This window comes from Labeo rohita, chromosome 15 (genome assembly GCF_022985175.1).
Source record: "Labeo rohita strain BAU-BD-2019 chromosome 15, IGBB_LRoh.1.0, whole genome shotgun sequence".
Taxonomy (NCBI): domain Eukaryota; kingdom Metazoa; phylum Chordata; class Actinopteri; order Cypriniformes; family Cyprinidae; genus Labeo; species Labeo rohita.
Genome location: NC_066883.1, coordinates 36,684,877 through 36,707,448, shown reverse-complemented (window position 1 = coordinate 36,707,448; position 22,572 = coordinate 36,684,877). Strand labels below are relative to the sequence as shown.

General features: G+C 30.9%; 1 protein-coding gene and 3 non-coding genes across 10 annotated transcripts; all 4 read right to left on the bottom strand.

The window, feature by feature from the left end:
- Positions 1–1,498: 1,498 nt before the first annotated feature.
- Positions 1,499–22,510, bottom strand: atg16l1 (ATG16 autophagy related 16-like 1 (S. cerevisiae)). Of its 7 annotated transcripts, none has more exons than XM_051129553.1 (20): positions 22,319–22,510; positions 21,366–21,477; positions 19,844–19,937; positions 19,508–19,613; positions 17,810–17,883; positions 17,484–17,735; positions 17,024–17,089; positions 15,643–15,729; positions 15,491–15,550; positions 15,136–15,180; positions 13,250–13,352; positions 11,438–11,543; positions 10,872–10,942; positions 9,361–9,432; positions 8,737–8,857; positions 7,859–7,964; positions 7,610–7,759; positions 7,432–7,479; positions 5,536–5,637; positions 1,499–3,764 (listed from the first exon to the last, which is right to left on the bottom strand). In XM_051129553.1, exons 2-20 carry the CDS (start codon positions 21,469–21,471, stop codon positions 3,671–3,673), a joined length of 1,863 nt encoding a protein of 620 aa, XP_050985510.1. In that variant the 5' UTR covers positions 21,472–21,477; positions 22,319–22,510; the 3' UTR covers positions 1,499–3,670. The 7 variants fall into 7 exon arrangements, with proteins under 7 accessions (XP_050985510.1, XP_050985508.1, XP_050985509.1 ...); XM_051129551.1 differs by having other exon boundaries at positions 15,491–15,553; positions 22,319–22,509; XM_051129552.1 differs by having other exon boundaries at positions 13,250–13,349; positions 15,491–15,553; positions 22,319–22,509.
- LOC127177793 (small Cajal body-specific RNA 6) lies at positions 8,966–9,236 on the bottom strand. Its single transcript, XR_007829262.1, has one exon. It is a non-coding gene; the product is annotated as a small Cajal body-specific RNA 6 (non-coding RNA).
- On the bottom strand, positions 11,110–11,391 carry LOC127177792 (small Cajal body-specific RNA 6). Its single transcript, XR_007829261.1, has one exon. It is a non-coding gene; the product is annotated as a small Cajal body-specific RNA 6 (non-coding RNA).
- Positions 12,926–13,206, bottom strand: LOC127177791 (small Cajal body-specific RNA 6). Its single transcript, XR_007829260.1, has one exon. It is a non-coding gene; the product is annotated as a small Cajal body-specific RNA 6 (non-coding RNA).
- Positions 22,511–22,572: the final 62 nt, after the last annotated feature.

Genomic DNA, 22,572 nt, shown 5'->3' with positions numbered 1-22,572 from the left:
GTCATATTTTGGCACACAATACATCTTGATTATTAAAATTTCAGTTACACCTTTGATTGACGAAACTTTGCAAATGACTTAAGTTTCAATCTGTTCTTCCCACAAAACAATATGTGGGTTAAAAATAAAAATGAAAATAATAATTATATATATATATATATATATATTCATTTTAATATTATATATAAATGTATTTATTAATAATAACAATAATGTAACATTTCAATAATATAAAATAAATGATAAAATTAAACTATTAAATTTAAATTGTCTTATTTTTTTTCAAATTTTAAAGAATTTAATTTTTTTACTATATTAATAAAAAATTTATGTTATTAATGATAACAACAAATTTATATCAGAAGGACCCATTATGTAATCAATTAAGTAACAATTAGTTCAGTAAAAAAATATATATTTATTTCACATTTTAAATCATTTACTTTATTTTTACTATATTAATAATACTAATTTATTTAAATAATAATAAAAATAATACTAATAACAAAACTAAAATGATAAAAATTAAATTATAAAATTAAAAATAAAATATTTATTTTTGTCTTTTAAATATTATATATATATATATATATATAATAATAATTTTTTACATTTTAAATAATTAAATTGTACTATATTAATAATTCATTTTCTTAATATAATTAAAATCATTAATTTATATATATATATATATATAATTTGTAATTATATACATATGCAATTTCTAATTCATTTACTTAATTATTAATATATATAACTATATAATGTTTTTATTAATTTTACAGTAACAATAATAAATTGTTAATAATTGTTACATGAATTGTTCAAATATATCTTTTGATTTTAATAATGTACTAGTAAATGTTAAAAATCAACATTAAGACTAATAAATGCTTTAAGTATTTCAGTATAGATGCGTCTTAATTTAAATAGTTGCTTTAAAATAAGTATTTTTTTTTTATTGATGTTTTGTTAATGTAGTTAATGTAAACAAATAGCACCTTGTAAAGTTTTACCAGTAATATTGTCATATTGACTGAAAATGTTTCTGAACATTACAAAAAAAAAAAAAATCCTGAATAAAACTGATATACGTCACCTTTTACCAGTAGATCCAGTGGTGTCGTATTAACGGTCTTTCACTGGAACACTGGATTGACCAATCAGAACACAGGATTAGAACGATCCATTTCATAATGCATGTCTGTGGGTAATTCGAGAAAGAGGTGGCCGAAGGTTCTTGTAGGTCGATTTAAGACCGTGTTGTCAATCTCAGCAGTCTGAGTGCTGATATCAGCTCATGAGATTATACACACAGAGAAAAGACCCTCTTATCGTTCTCATCTCATTTACACAGACTCTGAGCGCACACGGGGTCTGAGAAACCTCAGCTGAACTCCGTGATGTCCATACAGAGACACTGTACAGTTAAATATAACACACTCACTCATGCATGACTCTCCAGTTAAACAAAAAAAAAGACCAAAACAAACGAAAGTAACGTCCCACACATTTTATGGTGTGCAAACATTAAGCAGACATATACAGAGACCTCATATACATTAGCGACAATTATCTCCCACGGTCCGTTTAAGCCGGCCCACTCTCAGCCCCACCCACAAATGCATCAGAGAGGGTGGAGCTAAACAAGCCACACCCACAATTCATCCATAAAGTGTGCAGTCCCCTCCACTCGCCATCTGAAACCAAGTGCACTTGTTAGGCACCTCGACAGACTCCAGCGTTGAGCGTGAGGGGATGCGAGTGTCTTAAAACGAGCCAATATAGTGTTCGGTCGAGTATGAAGGTGCATTACAGTCTTTTTATTTTTTTTGTACTAAGTGCAAACGTCACCAGTTCTGCTGCTGGCGTCAGGGCGAATCACAAGTGCACTTGTTTTCCTTTGCACAACAGCGCAAGGAGAGTGTCTGCGCAGAATTTGATACAGTATCAGAAACAGACGTCATGCTCAGAGAAAACGCTGTCAGGGATATGAGCTTGTGTGCAGCGTGTGAAATAAAAGTAAAATAAAAATAAAGAACAACAGAGCATCACTTTCTCCACTAAAACACACACACATCTCATTGCATACATTCAGCATCACTGCGTGCATCACCCGTTCACCACACGCACACGCTCATCCGGGATCCAAGGGGAGGGGCTTAGGACAAAGAGTCACATGGCCATGTTTTCATTTTTGTCAAATTAAATATGGTGTCATTTCCACTAAATATGTAAACTGTATGACAGAACTGTGGAAAACACTTTTAAATCTCATATGCATGGCAGAAAAAAAATTAATTCTGAATGCCACAAATAATCAGAGCATCAACATACATAAACGGACACACAGTCAGGAGTTTACAGGTAATTCTCACATAATTAAGTGATACTTCACCCCAAAATAAAAATAAAGAAATTACATTTTGCATTAATAAAAAAAAAAAAAAAAAAAAAAAAGTATGCCTGTTTTTAGATTTTTTTTTTTTATGCATGCACATTTTTTTTTAATTCAAACACATTTTCCACCAAAATGTTCTGTAATATAATAGTAATTACATTTTGCATAAAGAAAATTAAGCTTGTTTTTAGAATATTATTTTAATATTTTAACATTTAATATTATTTTTTGCTTTTATTATAGATATTTATTATTATTTTATTCACTGACATTATTTTTCCAATCACATTCGTCACAAAACTTTCATTGCTGCAATCCAAAATAAATAATTTTGGGGTTGTGTAAAATTACTTTGCTGTGGAAAGAAATATATTAAATAAATTATAATAATATCCAATAAAATAAAAAAATATATTTGTTATAACTATATAATAATGGCAGTTTTCCGGGCTTTACTTTATGCATTAATTAATTTATTTAATTTAATAAGTAAAACACTTTATGGACAGGATGATTATGACTCTAATGCGGTATGAGAATTAATTTTTCATTTTCATTTTTTTTTTGCAATACAAACAGAGGGTTAAATGTGTTTAAATGTTTAAAAAAAATGTCAATGCAAATGATCAAAAAACAGACAGTCTTCATTTTCTTTAAGCAAAATGTTTTCTTTTTGATTTTAGGAGAAAACAGGAATTTCTTTGTGAGATCCATCCTAAATAAAATTAGGTTCCTGTTCAATTGTTTTATTCACGACTGAAAAAGGGAGATGTGGGATTTTCGCTCTAGGAACAATATTTTGTGAACAGTGCTATCCGTCAAGCTCAACTGGAATTGCATCCAACACACACAAACACACACACACACCTGCAGCTTAATGGCCTGTATCTGTATAAGGCAAAGCATAACTCGGACAGTAAAGACACACAAACACACACACACACACACACACTATTTTAAAGCCGTGTTAAAACAAGCAGTAAGAGTCGTGTAGGACAGTGAGAGTCACTTGTATAATCTCCATCAGAGACAGACAGTACATGAAAGCCGATATAAATATGTATAATACGTGTACGGTGCTGTCCGATCATACAGGCAGACGGCACATGTACACAGGTAGCCAAACAAGATGGCATTGTGGGAAAGGTAGTTCAAGAGGCCAGTGGGACGTGAGGGTGGGCTCACTTTCATTCTGTCTTTACAGTCTGTTTCATCCAATCACGGAGGAACGGGGCTCAACCAATCACTGCGGAGGAAGGGAGCGGCCGGTCACATGTCAGACCAAAGCACAGCCTTGCTGCCTTTTTCAACGCTGGCCACATATGCACCCGATGGAGACCAGGACACAGAATTTATGGCAGAACTGCAAACAGGACAGAAAGACAAAGTTTATCGAAAATGCATTTGTTCATAAATACAAGTACGTTCAAATACTACTTTTGCAGTAATGCATATACACAATAATATGGTCTCTAAATGTAAATGTCCCATATTAGCAAGACTTCAAATTTTGAAAATCCAAGCAACATACTTTTTTTTTTTTATTAAATTCTACAAAAAAAAAAGAGGTTAAGGCTTGAATAGCTCTGCTTCAGAACATTAGAATATAAAAAAGAGCTTTACTTTTACCTGATCAAACTGCAAAAATAATTGTTTTTTAGTATTTTTTTTTTCCTAGTGCAAATCTCTGATGATTCAAATCAAGTTCATTTACTTCAAGTTACATTTATTTGAGAAGCGAAAGGACATAAGTAGTCTTGTTTTATGAGAAATTGAGTAAATTAATTAATTTTGATCAATTTCTCAGAAAACAAAACTTCATATCTTTATTGGCATGGCTGTTTAAGTGTCGTCAAAAGTGACAGAAGCCTTGAAATGTAACTTTTTTTTTCCCAGGAAAATCAATGTAACAGATTTTTGTTTAATAATATTTTTTGATTATTATTTAGAATTTTGAGGGGATTTTATGATACTATGTAATATTTATACAATTTTAATTAGCTGTTTTTTCCATTAGAATTAATCTATTTTTACTCATTTAATTATTTATTTATTATTTTTCAATAAATGCAATATTTCATATTAAAACATTTCAAATCCATTTTTTGAAGCGAGAATTGTGCCAAAGCCAGAATTGTGTAAAAACTTGTGTAATGTCTCCCTATATATATATATATATACACACACACATTTTGTTTTACTTTTAGATATATATTTAGACATTCTAAAAGACTACTTTTTGTCAGGGTTTAGATATTTAGATATTTTTGGTTAGATAAATATCAGGTTTTGCATTGTGATTACAGTCAAATATTGAATATTTGAAATATTTGCTCTATTGCAGTCTTACCAGTTCATTTCTCTCTAGGTGTGTGTGTGTGTGTACACGCATAAGTGTCTATTTTGCACTCTTGATATTTCAGAGTAAATTTTTCCGTGATTTTTTGGTGTTTTACATAGTAATGTGACTAAAATAATCTTGTGTCATCTCACTCTAATAAAGCCACGATTTTTAAAATTTCAAATTATAATTATTTACAGTCAAAAATAATAGAAGAGGCCCAGAGGGTCTCTCATTTAATTATTTAATGCCATGACTTTATGTATTTAAGACTTTCTATTCCGTTTTAAAAACACAAAAATGACAGAATTAGTGATAAATGACAGAAATGTTCATTGTTGGGTGATCTATCCCTTTAAACTGCAGAAGGCTGAATTAAATCAAAACTTTCTGAGACCCTTTTAAGACCCACAGAGACACTGAGTATGTGAATTTGCTGTATAAACGTAATAACACTAAATGTAAAGGATAACCTGCTACACTTGCTGAAATGTGCAGTATACAACTAGAAAAGTGTGGCTGTATCCCACAATGCAATGCACTTAACTTGATTTTTCATTTACATTGTGATAAACCAAACATTTAGTAATGTTACATAAAAGTGAATTTTTTTTTTTTTTTTTTAAATGCACATTTTCAGAACCAATAAATAGAAAGTCACTTAAATTTTTGTTTGTCACAATAAAACCAAAGGTAGCAATATATATATAGAATATTCTGCACACAATGCAGTGAGTAGTACATTAGTACCACATTCTAAACAGCCTGTGTGTGTGTGTGTTGTCCTGCTCACCTGTGACCCTTATCAAGGGTTTTGTCTAGTTTCCCCGTTAGAACGTTCCAAATGTACAGAACGCCGTCTGCAGAACCGGCCGCCACGTAACTTCCATCAGGGCTGAAAACACAAATGCTCAAAAGTTCATAAATGTGCTACAGCAGCAGTCAGGGTGATTAATAAGGTTTAAGTTGATGAAAAGCTAAGTAATTAATGTAACGTTAACATAAATAACCAACAATCCACTGAAATAAAATCTTGAGTATTTGAAATGTTAAAAGCTTGTGGGTTTGAATGTTTGAAAGTAAAGAAATTAATATACAAGTACTTTAACTTAGAGCTGGGCGATACGGCAAAAAATTACAATCTCGATTTGACCGTTTGACCCATTCTTATTTATTTATTTATTTATTTTTTTTAAGATTTTTAACCAGTCAACTTAAAAACTGTAACTACAACATGATTCAAGTAACTTTTCTTTATTAACTCTTTGGTATCTAGCAGGAACTACAACTACATCTTGTACAACCATGTTCAGAAATAATGAGGGAAAAAAAAAAAAAAAAAAAAAAAAAAAAAAAAAAAAAAATCAAGGTAATTCAAATTCAAAATGACTGAAGTTACAACACCAATAGACTACTATTACCTATAAATGTTCTGCAAAAACAATGAACAGCAGCTTGCAGTCTGTCACCATGATGCAAACATGTAATATCAGACATACAGTAGTAGTTCTTCACAGGTTTTTCATTCAGTTGCACTGCTTTTCCATTGTTTTTTTTCCATGTAAACATGGACATGTTTGACTGTTGCACTTGCATCTCTTGCAGCATCTAATGCATGAAACGGCATTATAAAAACGCGGTGCTCAAGCTAAAAGAAGTTCACTCCCATCTTCTCGCATGTTTTTCCTATTCCACTGCCTATGTTGCATCTTTGTCAACACAAAAGCACATTCTGCATGTGTGGTGCCAAGTGATATGAGCACATCACACGGGAGCGGTTAATCACGTGCACTGACATGCACTTAGATTGTTCTTTTCTCTTCACTGTTATCATTGCCATATTGTCAAACTGTCTAATTCTAACATTTGGTAATATTTCTATTCAAAATCACAATTCCTCGATTTCTAAAGAATAAAATCGTGGCAAAACATTAAATTCGAATGAACCAATAAAATCGGGGAAAAAAAAAAAAAATCCTAATACTATTACATAATTATTAGTTTAAAATGAGATTTTATATTTCTGTTGTTTATAACAGTATTTAAATATTAAAAAATAATATAATAACAGTTCAAATTGCAATATTTGACAAAGTAACAGCAATTAATGCTTTTAGTCTATTTATTAGTTGAATATCTGTCAGTAATTGACGGTGTGTTTTCAGCCAAAGACTACAGAATACCCAAGACGTGTCACTCGTGTAGTTTTGAACGGAGAAAAATGCAACGCTCATTATGGCTGTGAAGCCCCGCCTTCAGAATAAACGAGCCAATCACTAATCGGTAAGGTGAGCTAGAGAAACGGTCAGCATTCTGAGACATGCGCTTTAGCGCATCCGCACTGGCTGGACTAACAGGAAAAATACGCTTTTTTAATGCTATTTGAGCAAAAGAAACAACATTTATGATACAGTTGTTGTCGTCTGATTTCATTGGAGATTTCAAATCTGAAATTTAATCGTAAGCTTGGTGAACAGTTGATGGCTCCCAAATCAAAGAGACAGGAGATGGACTTGTTTTTCAGGGACTTTGATGAAACCCACCGGTGTAGTTGAAATGACTCAAAACAGCCTAATTATAAAGGGTTTCCTTAAACCTGACTAGTCAGCTAACTCAGGAAAACCACTAGTCAGTTTTGAACATGTGTGAACAATATGAAAAACAAACTCATGCACTTCATTGCTCTTACCTGAATGTGACTCTGGTGAAGTCTGAACCACACTTGAAACCTTGAGCACTGCAGAAAGACAGGAGAGAAACAAAAATTTAAATTTGTAAAAATCTTCATGCATTTAAAGTTGGAATACCAAACAGCAATGCACATAAAATAAGCTGTTATACAAAGTGAAAAAGTGTGAGCAACGCACTTAAACGTCTGTCGCACTGCATTACTGCGCAGATCGATTATTTTCACCAGGTCGTCACGAGAGCAGGTCAGCAGCTCGGTCCGGTCGTGGTTGAGGTCCAAAGACGTAACACGTCCCAGCAACTCCAGCTCACGCACGATGCTCTCCGACCTAAACAAACAAACAAAAAACACCAGAAATATTAGTGACTGAGCTACAATTACACATCTGAGTGCTGCGTTATTTTTACAGTCAAAAACGGAGACGCACCTGATGTCCCAGAAACGAACTTTCTTATCAAAGTGTCCGCTCATCACACACTGCTCCGTGCAGACGATGTCATTACAGCTAGAACCAGCAAACACCGTCTTCATGCCTTAAAAAACAGAGAGAGTTTTATTATCTTATTAGGTTGATACTTCAAGACAATTAAAAGCAACCAGCAATATTCATTAACAACATGAGTACAATTTTAGAGAAAAAAAAAACACAGTCAGTTTCTGTCAATATTTAAAATATTATATTATAGGAATATAATAATGTAATATTCATGTACTTAATATTAACTTTAACATGAATTAATATTTAATATTTAGCGAAGTAATATTTAATCAGTTTTTATAATCTTTATTGCTGAAAAGTTAAACTAATATTTAATGCTAAATAATAAAATATAAATGCAATACTAAATTAAAATAATGAATATTAATTACAAATAATTACATTAAAACAAACTAATATTTAATATTAATTAAATATTAATGTCAATATAATTAATATTTCATTAAATTGATTAATATTAATTCTTTTTTTTTTTTTTTTTTTTTTTTTTTTTAAATTTTCATTGAAAATTCTGGTGAACCTGTTGAATAGTTAAAAAAATTGTATTTTTTTTTTTTTATGGTAAACTAAATGTTAATTAAATATTAAAATAACATGCAATTGATTAATATTACTTAAAACCTGCTGCATTTAGAGTGAAAACCTGTTGAAAAGCTAATATTCAGTTTGTCACCCAGAAGTGGACAAACCAAATTTTCTGAAGGCTAAGCAAAAGAATTAAAATGCAACATCATTTTCAAGGCCTATTTTGCATCTTATTTACAGATAGTGGCAATTATGAAGTATAACAACTAAGAGTCTCTTACAGACTTTGCTGCGTAAGTCCCAGAGCTTGAGCGTTCGATCGTAGCTGCCGGAGACGATTCGAGCGTTATCGAGGAGAAAGCGAGCGGATAAAACCTTCCCGCTGTGCCCTGTGAGTGTGTGCTTTGGGAAAAGACAAATACAAAAACATTAAATGCACATGTAAACAATTCTGTATGCCTCTAAATCAAGGCATGTTGTTTCTAGTAGCAAATTTATAACACATATTCAGGTCTCAGTATGATTTGTGAGATCAGCTGACCAGCCTCCTTCAGTCCAGCCCTCCTGTGTGTTATGTTTCTGTGGGATGTTTCTGTTAGAGTCTCATTTGGTTCTCTAAAGAAGACTCTTAATTAGCAGAGACATCCATTATAACAGCCACCACATCAAACCAGGGATGCACAACTAGAGCACGCTGGGAAAATTAGCAGGGTTGGCTGGGAGGGACGAGGGGACTGGAACGACACCTGGACATCAGACCTTTTACATCACATCACTGACCTTTGACCCAACAAATAAAGATAGCTGCAGCTGCATTTTGCAACATGCAACTTTAACGGCTAAATTATGTGCTTGGACTCAAGTGTTTGTCTGTATGCTAACATGCATTTATGTGAAATCCTCACCCGCAGTCTGTAATCATCAACCGTCCAGATTCTGCTGGCAAAATCATTTGACGCAGCCAGTAGATACGAGCCCTGCAGAGCACAAACATGCTGCTGTCAGTCACAGTAAAACACTATATATTTAGTACAAGATATAGGTACATAAGACTTGAGATAAATTCAATTCTTTAAGGTCCCATATATTCAGTTGGATTTTTGTGGCCTTTTAGTCCATATCTGTCAGCTCTGAAACATTTAGCAGATATATGCATTTAAATGGATTATATATATATATATATATATATAAGACATCATGTTAACCGAAAATTCTCTGTCAGCTGTAATTCCCACCCCTGTCAAGTTGGTGGCGAGTGCACTCCAGTCTGGCAGCAGAGCAGGGGATACGGAACAAAAACAAAACTATCACGAATATTTCCTATACGTTTGATTACACACAGGCGAGTACATAGAAACTACAAAGAGTGGCAAAACATACATATATATATATATATATATATATATATATATATACACACTGTAAGAAGTGGTAAAATCATGTTTTTGTTGGGAGTTTAAAACATTTCATAATTATAGATAACTTTAAATAAAATGAAAATATGCATGCATTAATTGTTCAGAATAAGGTCAATAATATGCATTAAAATTAATTTCGTGATAATTTGCATTTGTCGAATCAATTAGCCCTATGAAATCCATTTTAATTTTTTCAATTTTATTTTTCTGGGTTATAGGTTACTTTAATTTTAATAATCAAAAATCTAGTCAATTTAACTCATAAAACTTTACCAATTTAAGCTTCTAAACTGACAATGCAAAAACATGCAATAACTTTACACACATACCACATACATACACACACACACACATATACATATATATATGTGTGTGTGTGTGTGTGTGTGTAATAAATATATATTTTTTACTAATTTACTAGCATTTTAATTTATTATATATTTTTTAAATATGTATTTATATATATTTTTTGAATATATATTTCTCTCTCTCTCTCTCTCTCTCTCTATATATATATATATATATATATATATATATATATATATTTTTTTTTTTTTAATAATTTAACTAATTTACAAACATTTTAATTTATTTAAAAAAAAAAACAACAAAAAAACATTTTTTAAATGATTTTTTAATAGTGAAATTTCTGGTATAATTAAGTTACACCAACCTTTTAGTTTGCTAGTTTGTACTGTAGAATTTAAGATTTATAGTGCGCATTTGAAGATTTTAATCAAATGTTTTTATTCAAAGAAAAGGTGAAATGCTTGTGATCTCACAAACTGATTTATTCACCAAAAAAAAAAAAACACGCCAAATTCCTTAGCAATCATACAGTAAATTATGGAATTTTTTCTGTTTTCTCCGCATTATGAAAATCATAGGGCTTTAGGTTAAGAGTAAGTTGTCATGTCAGGTATTATTTTCTTTTTATTAGCAGCTTTATCCCCATTTAAAGATGCTATATTAATGGTAATGTAGACAGAATAACTCACCGCACTATCAAACTCTATACTGGTGATTCCAGCATTACTGCCTGTCAGCGCACCTTTAGGTTCACACCTCCCTGGAGAAACAAAACAAAACTTTTAAAACCTCACACAAACAAAACTGAACATTACTACATCTTTGTTTCAGGAGGAAACAGAAATTCGCCAGTGGTTTCATTAAACCTTGTGAAACTGAAATGGCATAATGCACACTTTGGCCAATTTCCTCTTTGAAACAACTGAAGGTCTCAGCTTGAAAACTTGAGATCATTAGCCTGTCATACACTCTCCTTCAGTCCAACCCTCCTGTGTGTTGTGTTTCTGTTTGACGCTGCTGTTATCAAGTCTTCTTGTTCTCTAAAAGACTCAAAATATATAGCAGAAGTGTCTATAATATCAGCTGCCGCCTTAAACCAGCAATGCACGACTAGAGCAAGCTGGAGAAAAATGAAGAGGGGCTGCTGGGAGGGACAGAAGGACTGGAAGGAGACGAAGGCTTCGGACCTTTTACATCTCATCACTGACCTTTGAATCCTGCTAAAACTGTGAATGATAATACAGGTATACAGTACCAGATATGACCTCCCAGAGCTTGACTCTGCGGTCCATTCCTCCTGTGGCAAGCAGACGGGAACCGGGACTAAACCTCACGGCGTTCACTTCTCCATCATGGGCGTCCTACACAAGAACACAGGAATGTAATCGGTCGAGGTGGATTATGGGTTTCAGGCTTCTGTTTTTAGGAACTCAAATTAAACATTTCTGATTCAAACAGCCAACCTGGGTTGTGTGTTGTGGGTGAAATTGATTCTCATTGGTTTCCATGTAATCAAAAATCAATACTACAGTTTCATGTTAAAACAGAAAAGTTCTATTTGAACCACGTCAAATACAAATATATAAAATATATTTAAGTCAATATATTAATTATAAATAATTACATCAATATATTTTGATAAAGTGATTTAAAAACAAATATTTTTTTTGTCTGTGAACATGTAAATTGCAATTAAATAAAAAAAAAAAAAAAACTAAAATCTACACTCATATACAACATTATTATTATACATTATAATTATTATATTATTATATTATATACATAATACATTTTTACACAATTTATGTATAAAAAAAAAGTTTTTTTTCTACTACTTTTCATATACTACTATTGTTTTTCTTATTTTGAATACAATTTTATTAATACAATTTTATTTTGTTTTCTGTTTAAGTTAGTTAAAAGTTTAAGTAATTTTGTTGCATGTCTGTTATTTTTATTAGTTTTTGTTTTAAATAAAAAGAAATAAAGCTAAACAGAAATATTAAAAAATATGAAATTATTTAAAAATATAAAATATTCAAAATATTAATATTTATTATAATGGCACATAAATACTAAAATAAAATAATATATTTATATATAAATATATAAAATACATTTATATCAATATATTAAATATGAGAAAATAGTTACAGCCTTTATGTTGTGAATTTGGGTGGCTGAAATCTTTATCAATTTTGTGTAAAAACTGACAAAAATGAGCTCATCCATCTATATTTAAAAATTTTATTATAAATTACATATATATGTAATTTATTTATATATATTTATAATCTATATTTAAAAACATAATTATAAATAATTACATTTACATATTTTGATAATGTGATTTTAAAAAACTAATAAAATAAACCTACACACATGCAACATACACTACACATACATTTTTAAACAATACGCATAAAATGCATTTTTAATTTTTTTTTTTTATTATTTTATTTTATTTTATTTTAGATTTATTTTCAGATTTTACCATTTTAAAGGGGTTAATTTGACCTGCCTATTTTTATTTTTATGCTCAATTTTAACCGCACAAACACAAAATAAAAACATTTCCTTCATTTTTAAAAAAATGATTTTTGCCAAATTGCATAAAAAGATTCAACAAAACTGACTGAAAATGAGATGGAAAAAAAATCAACCAAATCCCTTGCTCCCATCCTCTTTTAATCAGAACTGGTCAAATAAACATGGTTTGCTTCTGTTTTGAGCTTGTTTTAAAGGTCTCAGCTTGAAAACTTGAGATCATACACCAGTTTTTATGTTCTTCCACCTGTCCGGCCCTCCTTTGTGTTGTAATTCTGTTGGACGCTGCTCTAGAGGTCTCACTTGGTTCTCTAAAAGACTCTTATTTTGCAAAAACGTCCACGGTATCAGCAGCCGCCTTGAACCAGCAATGCACAACTAGAGCATGCTGGGGAAAAATTAACAGGGGCTGCTGGGAGGGGCGAAAGGACTGGGAGGAGACCTGGATATCAGACCTTTTACTTTACATCATTGACCTTTGAAAGATGCATGAAAGAGAAACAACGAAAGCGACACTCACAAAGATGTGTAGCGCAGTGGAGGGAACTCTGACATCAGCGCATGCCGACGGCACCTCCGCGGTCTCAGGAGACGAGCTGAACGAATTAACAGAGCGACGTCTTCTAGAGGGAAGAAAGTGCATGTGTCACACGGGCTGTGCTGAACTCTTACGGTCTCATGTTTCTTACAAAACATGTCATCTTCATAAAGAGGGTCATTCATGGACTGAAGCATTTAAAATTGCATGAGTAAATCTCTAACATTGATTTTAGCATGGCAACATTTTAAGTGAAATGTAAAACTTGCTTCTTTGACACACAAACAAAACTGATGCAAATAAAACACTTCAAAGCAAACTCAAATCTATGTGCAGCAAAATTGGGTGGGTGATGATGATATACATTATATGAAATATAAAATTATATTTCATTTTTACAGATTAGAATATGCGCATTTAAAAAAATGTTTATCGGTCTATATTTAAAAATTAAATTCTAAATAAGAAAAAAATATTTAATTTTTTAAAAATTATGATGTGTAAAATTTCATTTAAAATTGAAACTTTAAAGTCCATATATTTTGATGTTCTCAAAAAAATTAAAGAAAACATGAATTAAAATAAATTCAGACATCAAAATTAAATCTCAACTACTTATGCACAAAATGCACCAAAAAAGTATTATTAAATTTGCAATTAAATTCAGACATCAAAAATAAATCTCAACTACATGTGCATAAAATGCACCAACTAAAGTATTATTAAATTTGCAATAAAATTCAGAAATATAAAATAAATTAACTAAATATGCACAAAATGTACCAAAAAATGCATTATTAAATTTGCAATTAAATTCAGACAATAAAAAATAAATCTCAACTACATATGCACAAAAAGCACCAAAAATGAATTAAATGTGCAATAAAATTCCAACATCAAAAATAAATTAACAACATATGCTCAAAATGCACCAGAAATGTATTATTAAATTTTCAGATAAAAAATTAAATCTTAACTACATATGCACAAAATGCACAAAAAAAAAAAAAAGTAAATGTGCAATAAAAATAAGACATCAAAAATAAATGAACTACATATGCACAAAATGCACCAAATAAGTATTATTAAATTTGCAATAAAATTCAGACATAAAAAGGAGGGGAAAAAAAACAAAAAACTACACATGCACAAAATGCACCAAAAAAAAAAAAAAAAAAAAAAAAAAAATGTATTATTAAAATTTGATAAGGTGATTTAATAATAAATTTAGAAGAATAATGATGACAAATTGACAACTGTAAAATGCGATTAAATCCATTATGCATATACCCACACACACAGTGTGTAAATACCTCACGTAATTGCATTTATATGCATTTATATAAATAAATATTATATATATTTATATAACATATGCATTTAATTAAAAATGAAAAAAGATCTGTCTTGCTGTAGTGATTGTAAAGCATTTTTAAAATGCTACACTGCAAACCTTATAATAGAATATATGACTGCTAAATAAATGCACAATTTAACCAGACATTATCTAATTATTCCTAATATAATTAATTTGATGCAAAATGCAAAACCAACACATTTTTCATATAATTTCTACCAGCTCGTCACTACAACTGGCAAATCACCCACCCAGCCAAAACTCACACACAGCGCAGCAGGCAGCCTGCAATTATCACAAAAATATCCCAAAAGAGAGCAGCATCCCACAGGAAATTACACACATACAAGAAACAGGAAGCAGAGCAGTTACCCACAATCCCTTGCACAGCTCTTCTGAAAAATAATTTTGTTAGCATGCTTCTGGGTTCACATCAACAGAAAATCAATTTCATACACACACACACACACACGCACGCACACACACACCCTGACACCACAGTGTGCATCACCTGGAGTCAGATGGGACGAAACCAGGTTGGACAGAATCAGACAAGCTGCAGACACAGAGAGAGTGTAGAATGAGACATACACACACTCTCACACACATACACACACACTCAGTTGAATGAGAAACAACCAAACACGCAAACACAAGAGAGAGTCTTACAAAAACATCTCCAGGCCAAAAGAAATGTTTTTCATATTTTAGGATCGTTAAGATGTTTTGCATTGTTTTGCATCACACGATGAGTTTTGCTTTCGAATTGGAGCTTAAATATGACCTGGAGATGTTCTAGACCGGTTTTGTGTAACAAAATGAAGAAGAAAGGAAACATCTGTGACCATACACAGACTGAGACATACCCAAAGATATTAGAGATGGAATCCAGCAGTCCGGCAGGAGGAGGAGGCTGAGACACTCGTCTGCTGTGAAAACAGGCACATAAAACATTAGTTACTGCATTTAGTGAACAGCAGGCGTGAAATCTGTGAAAATTCTGTGTGTGTGTGTGTACCTGGGTGTGCGACTGATCTGTCTGGTCGGTGACGTTTCACCCGTTCCCTTCCCAACATCCTCTGAGAGAACTTCGATGTCATCATCTCTAGAACAATCAGAAAACAAAATGGTTTAAAAGGATTCCCAAAAGCAACAGAAATAACCAGGTTTTGAATGTATAAAATATATTTAAATAATATTTGACATAAAAGGACGATACATTTACAATATGCCCTCATAAAAGATAAAAACTACCCCCAAAAATTTAATCAAATGAGTAAATTAATAGAAAATGCGCTATCTATAGTTTGCCAGGTGTTTGACTACTGGGCTTATGTGTTATTGTTAATCAAAACTACTATAAATGTTGGTAATTAAAAAAAAATAATAAAATAAAATAAAATGTAAATATTAGATCAAAAACTTAAAAGACTTAAAAAAACTATAAATGCTGCCTTGGCAGCTAACTGAAATATATAATAAATAAGTTTAAGCATTAATTAAAAAAAATTAAATAAATAAAAAGTACCAAAATTACTAAAACTGAAAAAAATAAAATAAAAAATAAATAAATAAATACATATATAGCTAAACAGAATTATTTATTTACAGAAAAAAACTAAGAACAGCACATTTCTAAAACTTAAAAGAAAAAACAACCAAAAAAAACAAAAACAAAATTAAATAAAGAAAAAACTAAATATACAGCTTATAAAAGCTTAACAGAATTATTAAAACAAAAAACTACTGAATCTGTGTTATTGTTAAATAAAACTATTAAAAATGTTGGTAATTGAAATAAACCTGAAATAAAATAAAATAAGACAAATAAAGTTTAAGCATTGATTAAAATAACAAAAAAAAATTAAAATAAATTAAACAAAAAGTACAAAAATTATTAAAACTGGAAAAATGTTACATATATATACCTAAACAGAAATATTTATTTAAAGAAAAAAACCTAAGAATAGCACATTTCTAAAACTTGAAAAACTCAAAAACACTTAAAATAAAATGTAGATAAATTGCTGCTTTTGCAACAAACTAAAATGATTCAAACTAAATTAAAAAGAAAAGAAAAGAAATAACAAAATAGACAGCTTTTAAAAGCTTAACATAAATATTAAAAATATATATTACAAAAACTTAACCAAAATACACAAAAATAAGAGATAATCAAAAATAATAATACTATACACTGGATACAAATGTATAAATAAACTCCCAAAGAGCACTTTCACTATAGAAATTTCCATTATAATAAATCAAAATGTTACAATTGCCTGATAGTTGCAGGTCTTCCCATGACAGACCCTGAATTAAACAACATATGTTGTCTACATTTTTAAACTTCATCATCTTACTGATCCCAGAAGAAATGTTTCTAAACACAAACTTACGGGTCTATAGGAAGAGGTTCCTTTGCTGCGTCTGCCAAATCCTTCTGCAGTTTCGCCTGTCTGCGCCTACAATGATATCAGTGTGTTAAACGCACTACTTACACACTCATTTAAATTTCACTGAACCTCCCAGCACGTTTCCAACAACCAATCAGGTGGAGAATTATAATGAGCTCATTTCTGAATGCAGGGTCAGGAAATGAGTCCCTTTTTTCAACACAGATGGTCAGAAAGTGAAGGGTGGCGGCCAATCACGCAAACCCATTGTTTTTAAACGACTCGTAACGACTGATCAATTAATCAGCGAGATTACACAAAATGGGCCGTTAACAACTCCCTTGTACGTCGTTGACAAACATCAAGAAAAACTTTATTATTTTAAGTAAAAGCTTGTACAAAAGAAAGTGTGTTTTATAAGCACAAATAGTCCAATATCATGAATTTAGGTTGTGTTTCTGACCTGGAGTCTTTCTCGTTCTCAGCGTTGAGTCTGTTGGCCTCCTGCGCTTTCTCGGCCATCCAGCGTGTCACCAGCTCCTGGTTCTCCTCGGTGGTTTTCCGGAGTTTCTCCTCCAGGGCGCTGAATGTGATCTGCAGGGCATCGTACTCATCTCGTAGCGTCTGATTGGCTCGTTCCAGGTCGGCCAGAGAGTTGCGGAGCTCACGACACTCGCCTTCCAGATGGGAGATCTGCTGCTGATACTCCAACATCCTGACAAATGCATAAAACATTCATATACTGCGGATCTAAATCAGATACATAAAGCACACGCACACTGAACTCACTTGGCTTCATTACTCTGGATCTCTTTGTCTTTCTGCTGAATCTGGTTGTTTAGTTCAATCACACTCTGGGCCAACTGCAAAAACACAGAGATATTTTTATTTGCATGTTTTCACTCCAACATTATTGATATACTACTATGGTTTTTATTCATATATGTGACCCTGGACCAGAAAACTAGTCATAAGTAGCAATTGCCAAAAATACACAGCATGGGTCAAAATTATAGTTTTCCTTTTATGCCAAAAATCATGTTCCATGAAGATATTTTGTAAATATATCAAAACGTAATTTTTGATTAGTAACATGCATTGCTAAGAACTTCATTTGGACAACTTTAAAGATGATTTTCTCAATATTTTGATTTTTTTTTCCAGATTTTCAAATAGTCGTACTCTGCCAAATATTGTCCTATCCTAACAAACCATACACCAATGGAAAACCTATTTATGGTGTATAAATCTCAGTTTCAACAAATTGGGTTTATGGGTTTATGACTGGTTTTGTGGTCCAGGGTCACATATTTTCTGTTTTCAATTTAATTTGAGATAAACGTTTTAGCAACTTTGTTGTATGGCTGTCATTTTTATTAGTTTTTGTTTTAAATTAAAACAAATAATGGTAAATAGAAACATAAAAAACCCCAAAAAAGAATAAAATTGACAAATAAAATTATTTAAAAATAAAACTAAAACAGAAAATATAAAAAGAAAACTTAATTCAAAGTAATTATTATTATTATTATTATAATAGCACATAAATAATACTAAAATAACAGTGGTCAACTGCGTACACAGTTATAGTTTTGCTTAACATTTAGAAAAAAAAATATTTATAGCATTTATTTTTGTTTTTCCGTTTTCATTTTGGTACATTTTTTGTCATTTTGTTATTTTTATTTTATTAATTGTTTTGTTTTAATAGTTCTGTTAAGCTTTTATAAGCTGTATATTTTGTTATTTCTTTTTATAAATTTGTTTTTATTTTTAGTGTTTAAACTTATTTCAGTTACTTGCAAAGGCAGCAATTTATCTAATGCTAATTTGAGTGTTTTTAATTTGAGTGTATATATATTTTTGTTTTCACTTTAATTTTAGTTAAAATTTTAGTAATTTTGTCATGTGCTTGTCATTTTATTAGTTTTTAAAATATGTCTACATATTTATTTTTTATTTATTAATTTGACGTATTTTAGTACTTTAAGGTAAACTAAACAAAAATTAGAAATATTTTTAACTTTTAAAAATTTAATTTATGTTAAAATTCATTTTGTTTCAAGTAACATTTTTGTAAGGTTTTAGTATTCCCCACTGAGATTTGTTTTTATAATAAACAAAGAATAATGATTTGAATCACTCATGTATATACAAATAATAAACAGCAATATTTACCTACATCTGTTTTGACTAAAACAATTAAAAAAAATAAAATAAAATAAAACAATTCAAATTAATCATTGCATTTGATTTTGTTGATTTGATGAAACTGACCATTTGAACTGATTCTCTTAATGAATCAATTGATGCTATTATTGCAGTTGATGTTTAAGCAGTGAGCTATTAAGATGCTACTACAAAATCACAAGACAAGGAATTAAAACTAGTCGAATGACGTGAAAAGGTCACTGAATAGGTGCTGATATGTAAATGGCTGCTGAAATGTAAATGCAACAGTTCAGGTTCAGCAGAGCTGATGTTCACCTCTCCTCGTTTCTTGTGCAGCTCCGTCAGCTCCTCTTGATGCTTGATTCTCATCTGAGCCATTTCCTGCTGCAGGGAATCACTGCGGCCGCCCTCTACGCCGGGACTACACACACATAAACACACACTGATTATGTAACTTTTTTTGCATTCATGATGCAATAATTCATAATTGGTTTCCTCTTGATGAGAATGTTTTTCTCTCTACACATTATTTCCTCTGCTTAATGTTACAGTGCATTACAAAAGACGTCAATCAGCTCAATATTTCAGACACAGAGCTCTACATTACGTGGTCTGAATAAGAACTGATGGTGACAGTTTTTCCATGAGCACCTGAGGTCGTGTCTGTTCTGTTGCTCATATTTCTCTGTCTGGAGACGCTCAGAAAAAACAACCTGAAGATCAGACTTCTCTAATAACCGGTTATCTGGAGACAAAGAGAGACAGAGAAGTTGTGGATTGAAATACTATCCAACAGGAAATTAATGTGAAAGATGATGTGGTACAATATTAGATTACATTTATATTGATTTCAGTGAGATTTCAAAATGATTTAACAGGATTCCCAAAAGCTACAGAAATTAACAAGGGCTTGAATTTATAAAATATTCAATAATATTTGACATAAAAGAATGATACATTTACAATATGCCTTCGTAAAAGATAAAAACTACCCCCCAAAAATCAAATCTTAATGGAAAAAATAATATCTATGACTTTCCCAGGTATTTCACCACTGGATCTCGTTGTTATTGTTAACTAAAACTACTAAAAATGTTGGTAATTAAAAAAAAAACTGAAATAAATTAAAATAAAATATTAAATATTAGATAAAAAATCTAAACTTTTTTTAAACACTTAAATGAAAATGAGAAATGAGAAAAAACTAAAATAAATCACAAATAATTGTAAGCATTAAATAAAATTAAAACTAAAATAAATAAGACATATTAATATAAAATAATAGTATTTATATAATAAAATAAAACTGAAATAAAGAAATATATAGCTAACAGCTAAACAAAAAATTAATAAAAAAAACAAACTATAAATTGATGTCTTTGCAACTAACTTAAATACGTTTAAACACCAAAAATACTAAAACTGAAATAAAAATAAAAGAAGTTTCATAAAAGAAATATAAAAAATAAATAAATAAATAAATAAAATAAAAATAACAATATAACAAAACCCTAAAACAAAAATTAAAACAAAAGATAAAAATAAATGTAAAAAATAATATACTCTCTGCCTATACTGGAGGCAAAAAAGAGACATTTAAACACTATACAACAGGAAAGTAACGTAAAAGAAAACGTGGTACTATATTAGATACATTAGATTAGGCTTTTTCTTATTTTCTTTTAGGTTACCAGAAAAAATATACTGCTGAAAGGTTATAAAATAAACATTTTGCAGGAATAAACAGTATGTGCATGAATACTGTACTTGTTGGAATATTTAATGATTATTACATATTTAAGTTATTATTTAAATATTTAATTATAAAATATGTAAGATTTATATTTAATAATTATTAATGTTTACTAATGTCATAATTTAAATATTTAATATTTAGCAGTAAAGAAAATATATACTATTTAGATTTTTTATTTTTAGTCAATCCAAATCAATTAAATCCAATATTTTTTTTTTTAGATATTGTTAATCTTTAATATAATTATCTTAGATTTACCATGATAATTAATAATAATAATAATAATAATAATAATAACAATAATAATACATTCCAGCTTACATTACAATACCTAACTAAATAAACAAAAAACAAATCAATAAATGAAAAAGCATACATAAATAACTAAAGAACTACATAAAAGTGTGCTCGTCTTACACTGATGTATGATCTCCTCAAAGGCCTGACGTTGAACTCTGTCTCTCTGCTTCAGCTGCTCGACAACGTGACGTTTCCACAAACATTCGACTCTACGTCCCGCCATCTCCTCCTGCACGCACACACACACACACACACACACACACACATAGAGTTAACTGCATTGACATGGTTAATATTGCAGTGAACCAGTTTCCTAAAGCAAATACAATTAACCAAGAGTAGAGTGTTTCTTAATTCAGGGCACGTTCGGCCCTTGGGGAAAAGAGGAACATCTCTCCTCAACACAGGAGGAAGTGACTCAAGACAAGAAAATGAAATTTTTGAAATTGAATAAACACAATGATGACAGATAATTACTCAAAACAATTTGAATAAGCAGGTTACTTTCATTAATACCTGACAGATCATTAATGCACATTCAGAGGTGTTTTAAATGACATTTTTGTGCATTTTTAACAATGATCTGCCTTTAAAGCAGAGTGAATTTATCACACGTGGTTGATCAGATATTAGTGTCTATCAATAATAATCAATAACACATTGTTTATATGAATCAGATGAGATCTGCCATGTCATTCCAGCTGCATAATGGAAATAAATCTGCCATGATGCTGAATCACGTGTATGTGCTGGAGACATTTCACACAGATGACACACAAAATGTTTCAAACATGTTAAACTGAAAATACAAGCAATAATTAGCCGATAAAACCTGACAGATATTAGACAGATATGATGTAAGTAAATCAAACCGATCGTTCGTGACAGCTACTTACAAGAGCACACTAAATAAACACCACAAGGTGTAATCATGTTACAAACAGTGCCATTATTAATAAACAATCTGTTGTTGTGGTGGTCTTTTGTTATTTTAAAGCGCTTTGTCAGATCTGCACCGGCTAATCGTTGCACTTGACTTTCACTTTCGAAAAATAGCCAGTTTACTTTACCTCACGGCATCTAAAGGCGTCCCCGCTTGTTTAGATGGACTCTTCTTAATGATGAAAATGATTAATCCGACTAATAAGAGCCGAACCGTGTCATAAGAGGTTTAATCGGACAGGTTTCATGCTAGCCCACTCCTGACTGAAGGATCACGGACGCCATTTTGGCTCAACAGACGTACGTTTCCTGCGTCGGCGTCGCTGGAGTTCTACGTTAGGACCGCGTGCTTCCCACGCTTTCCGTTCAAAAAAAACAAACT

Bases quoted from the DNA above. Each gene is read 5' to 3' on its own strand.
- atg16l1 (XM_051129551.1), bottom strand. From the start codon at position 21,471: ATGGCGGGACGTAGAGTCGAATGTTTGTGGAAACGTCACGTTGTCGAG. The intron at 8,858-9,360 runs GTGAGGATTTCA...CTTTTCCCAAAG, and splicing joins TTGATGATTACAGACTGCGG to CACACACTCACAGGGCACAG. The intron at 5,638-7,431 runs GTAAGAGCAATG...TTGTGTTTTCAG, and splicing joins TTCACCAGAGTCACATTCAG to CCCTGATGGAAGTTACGTGG.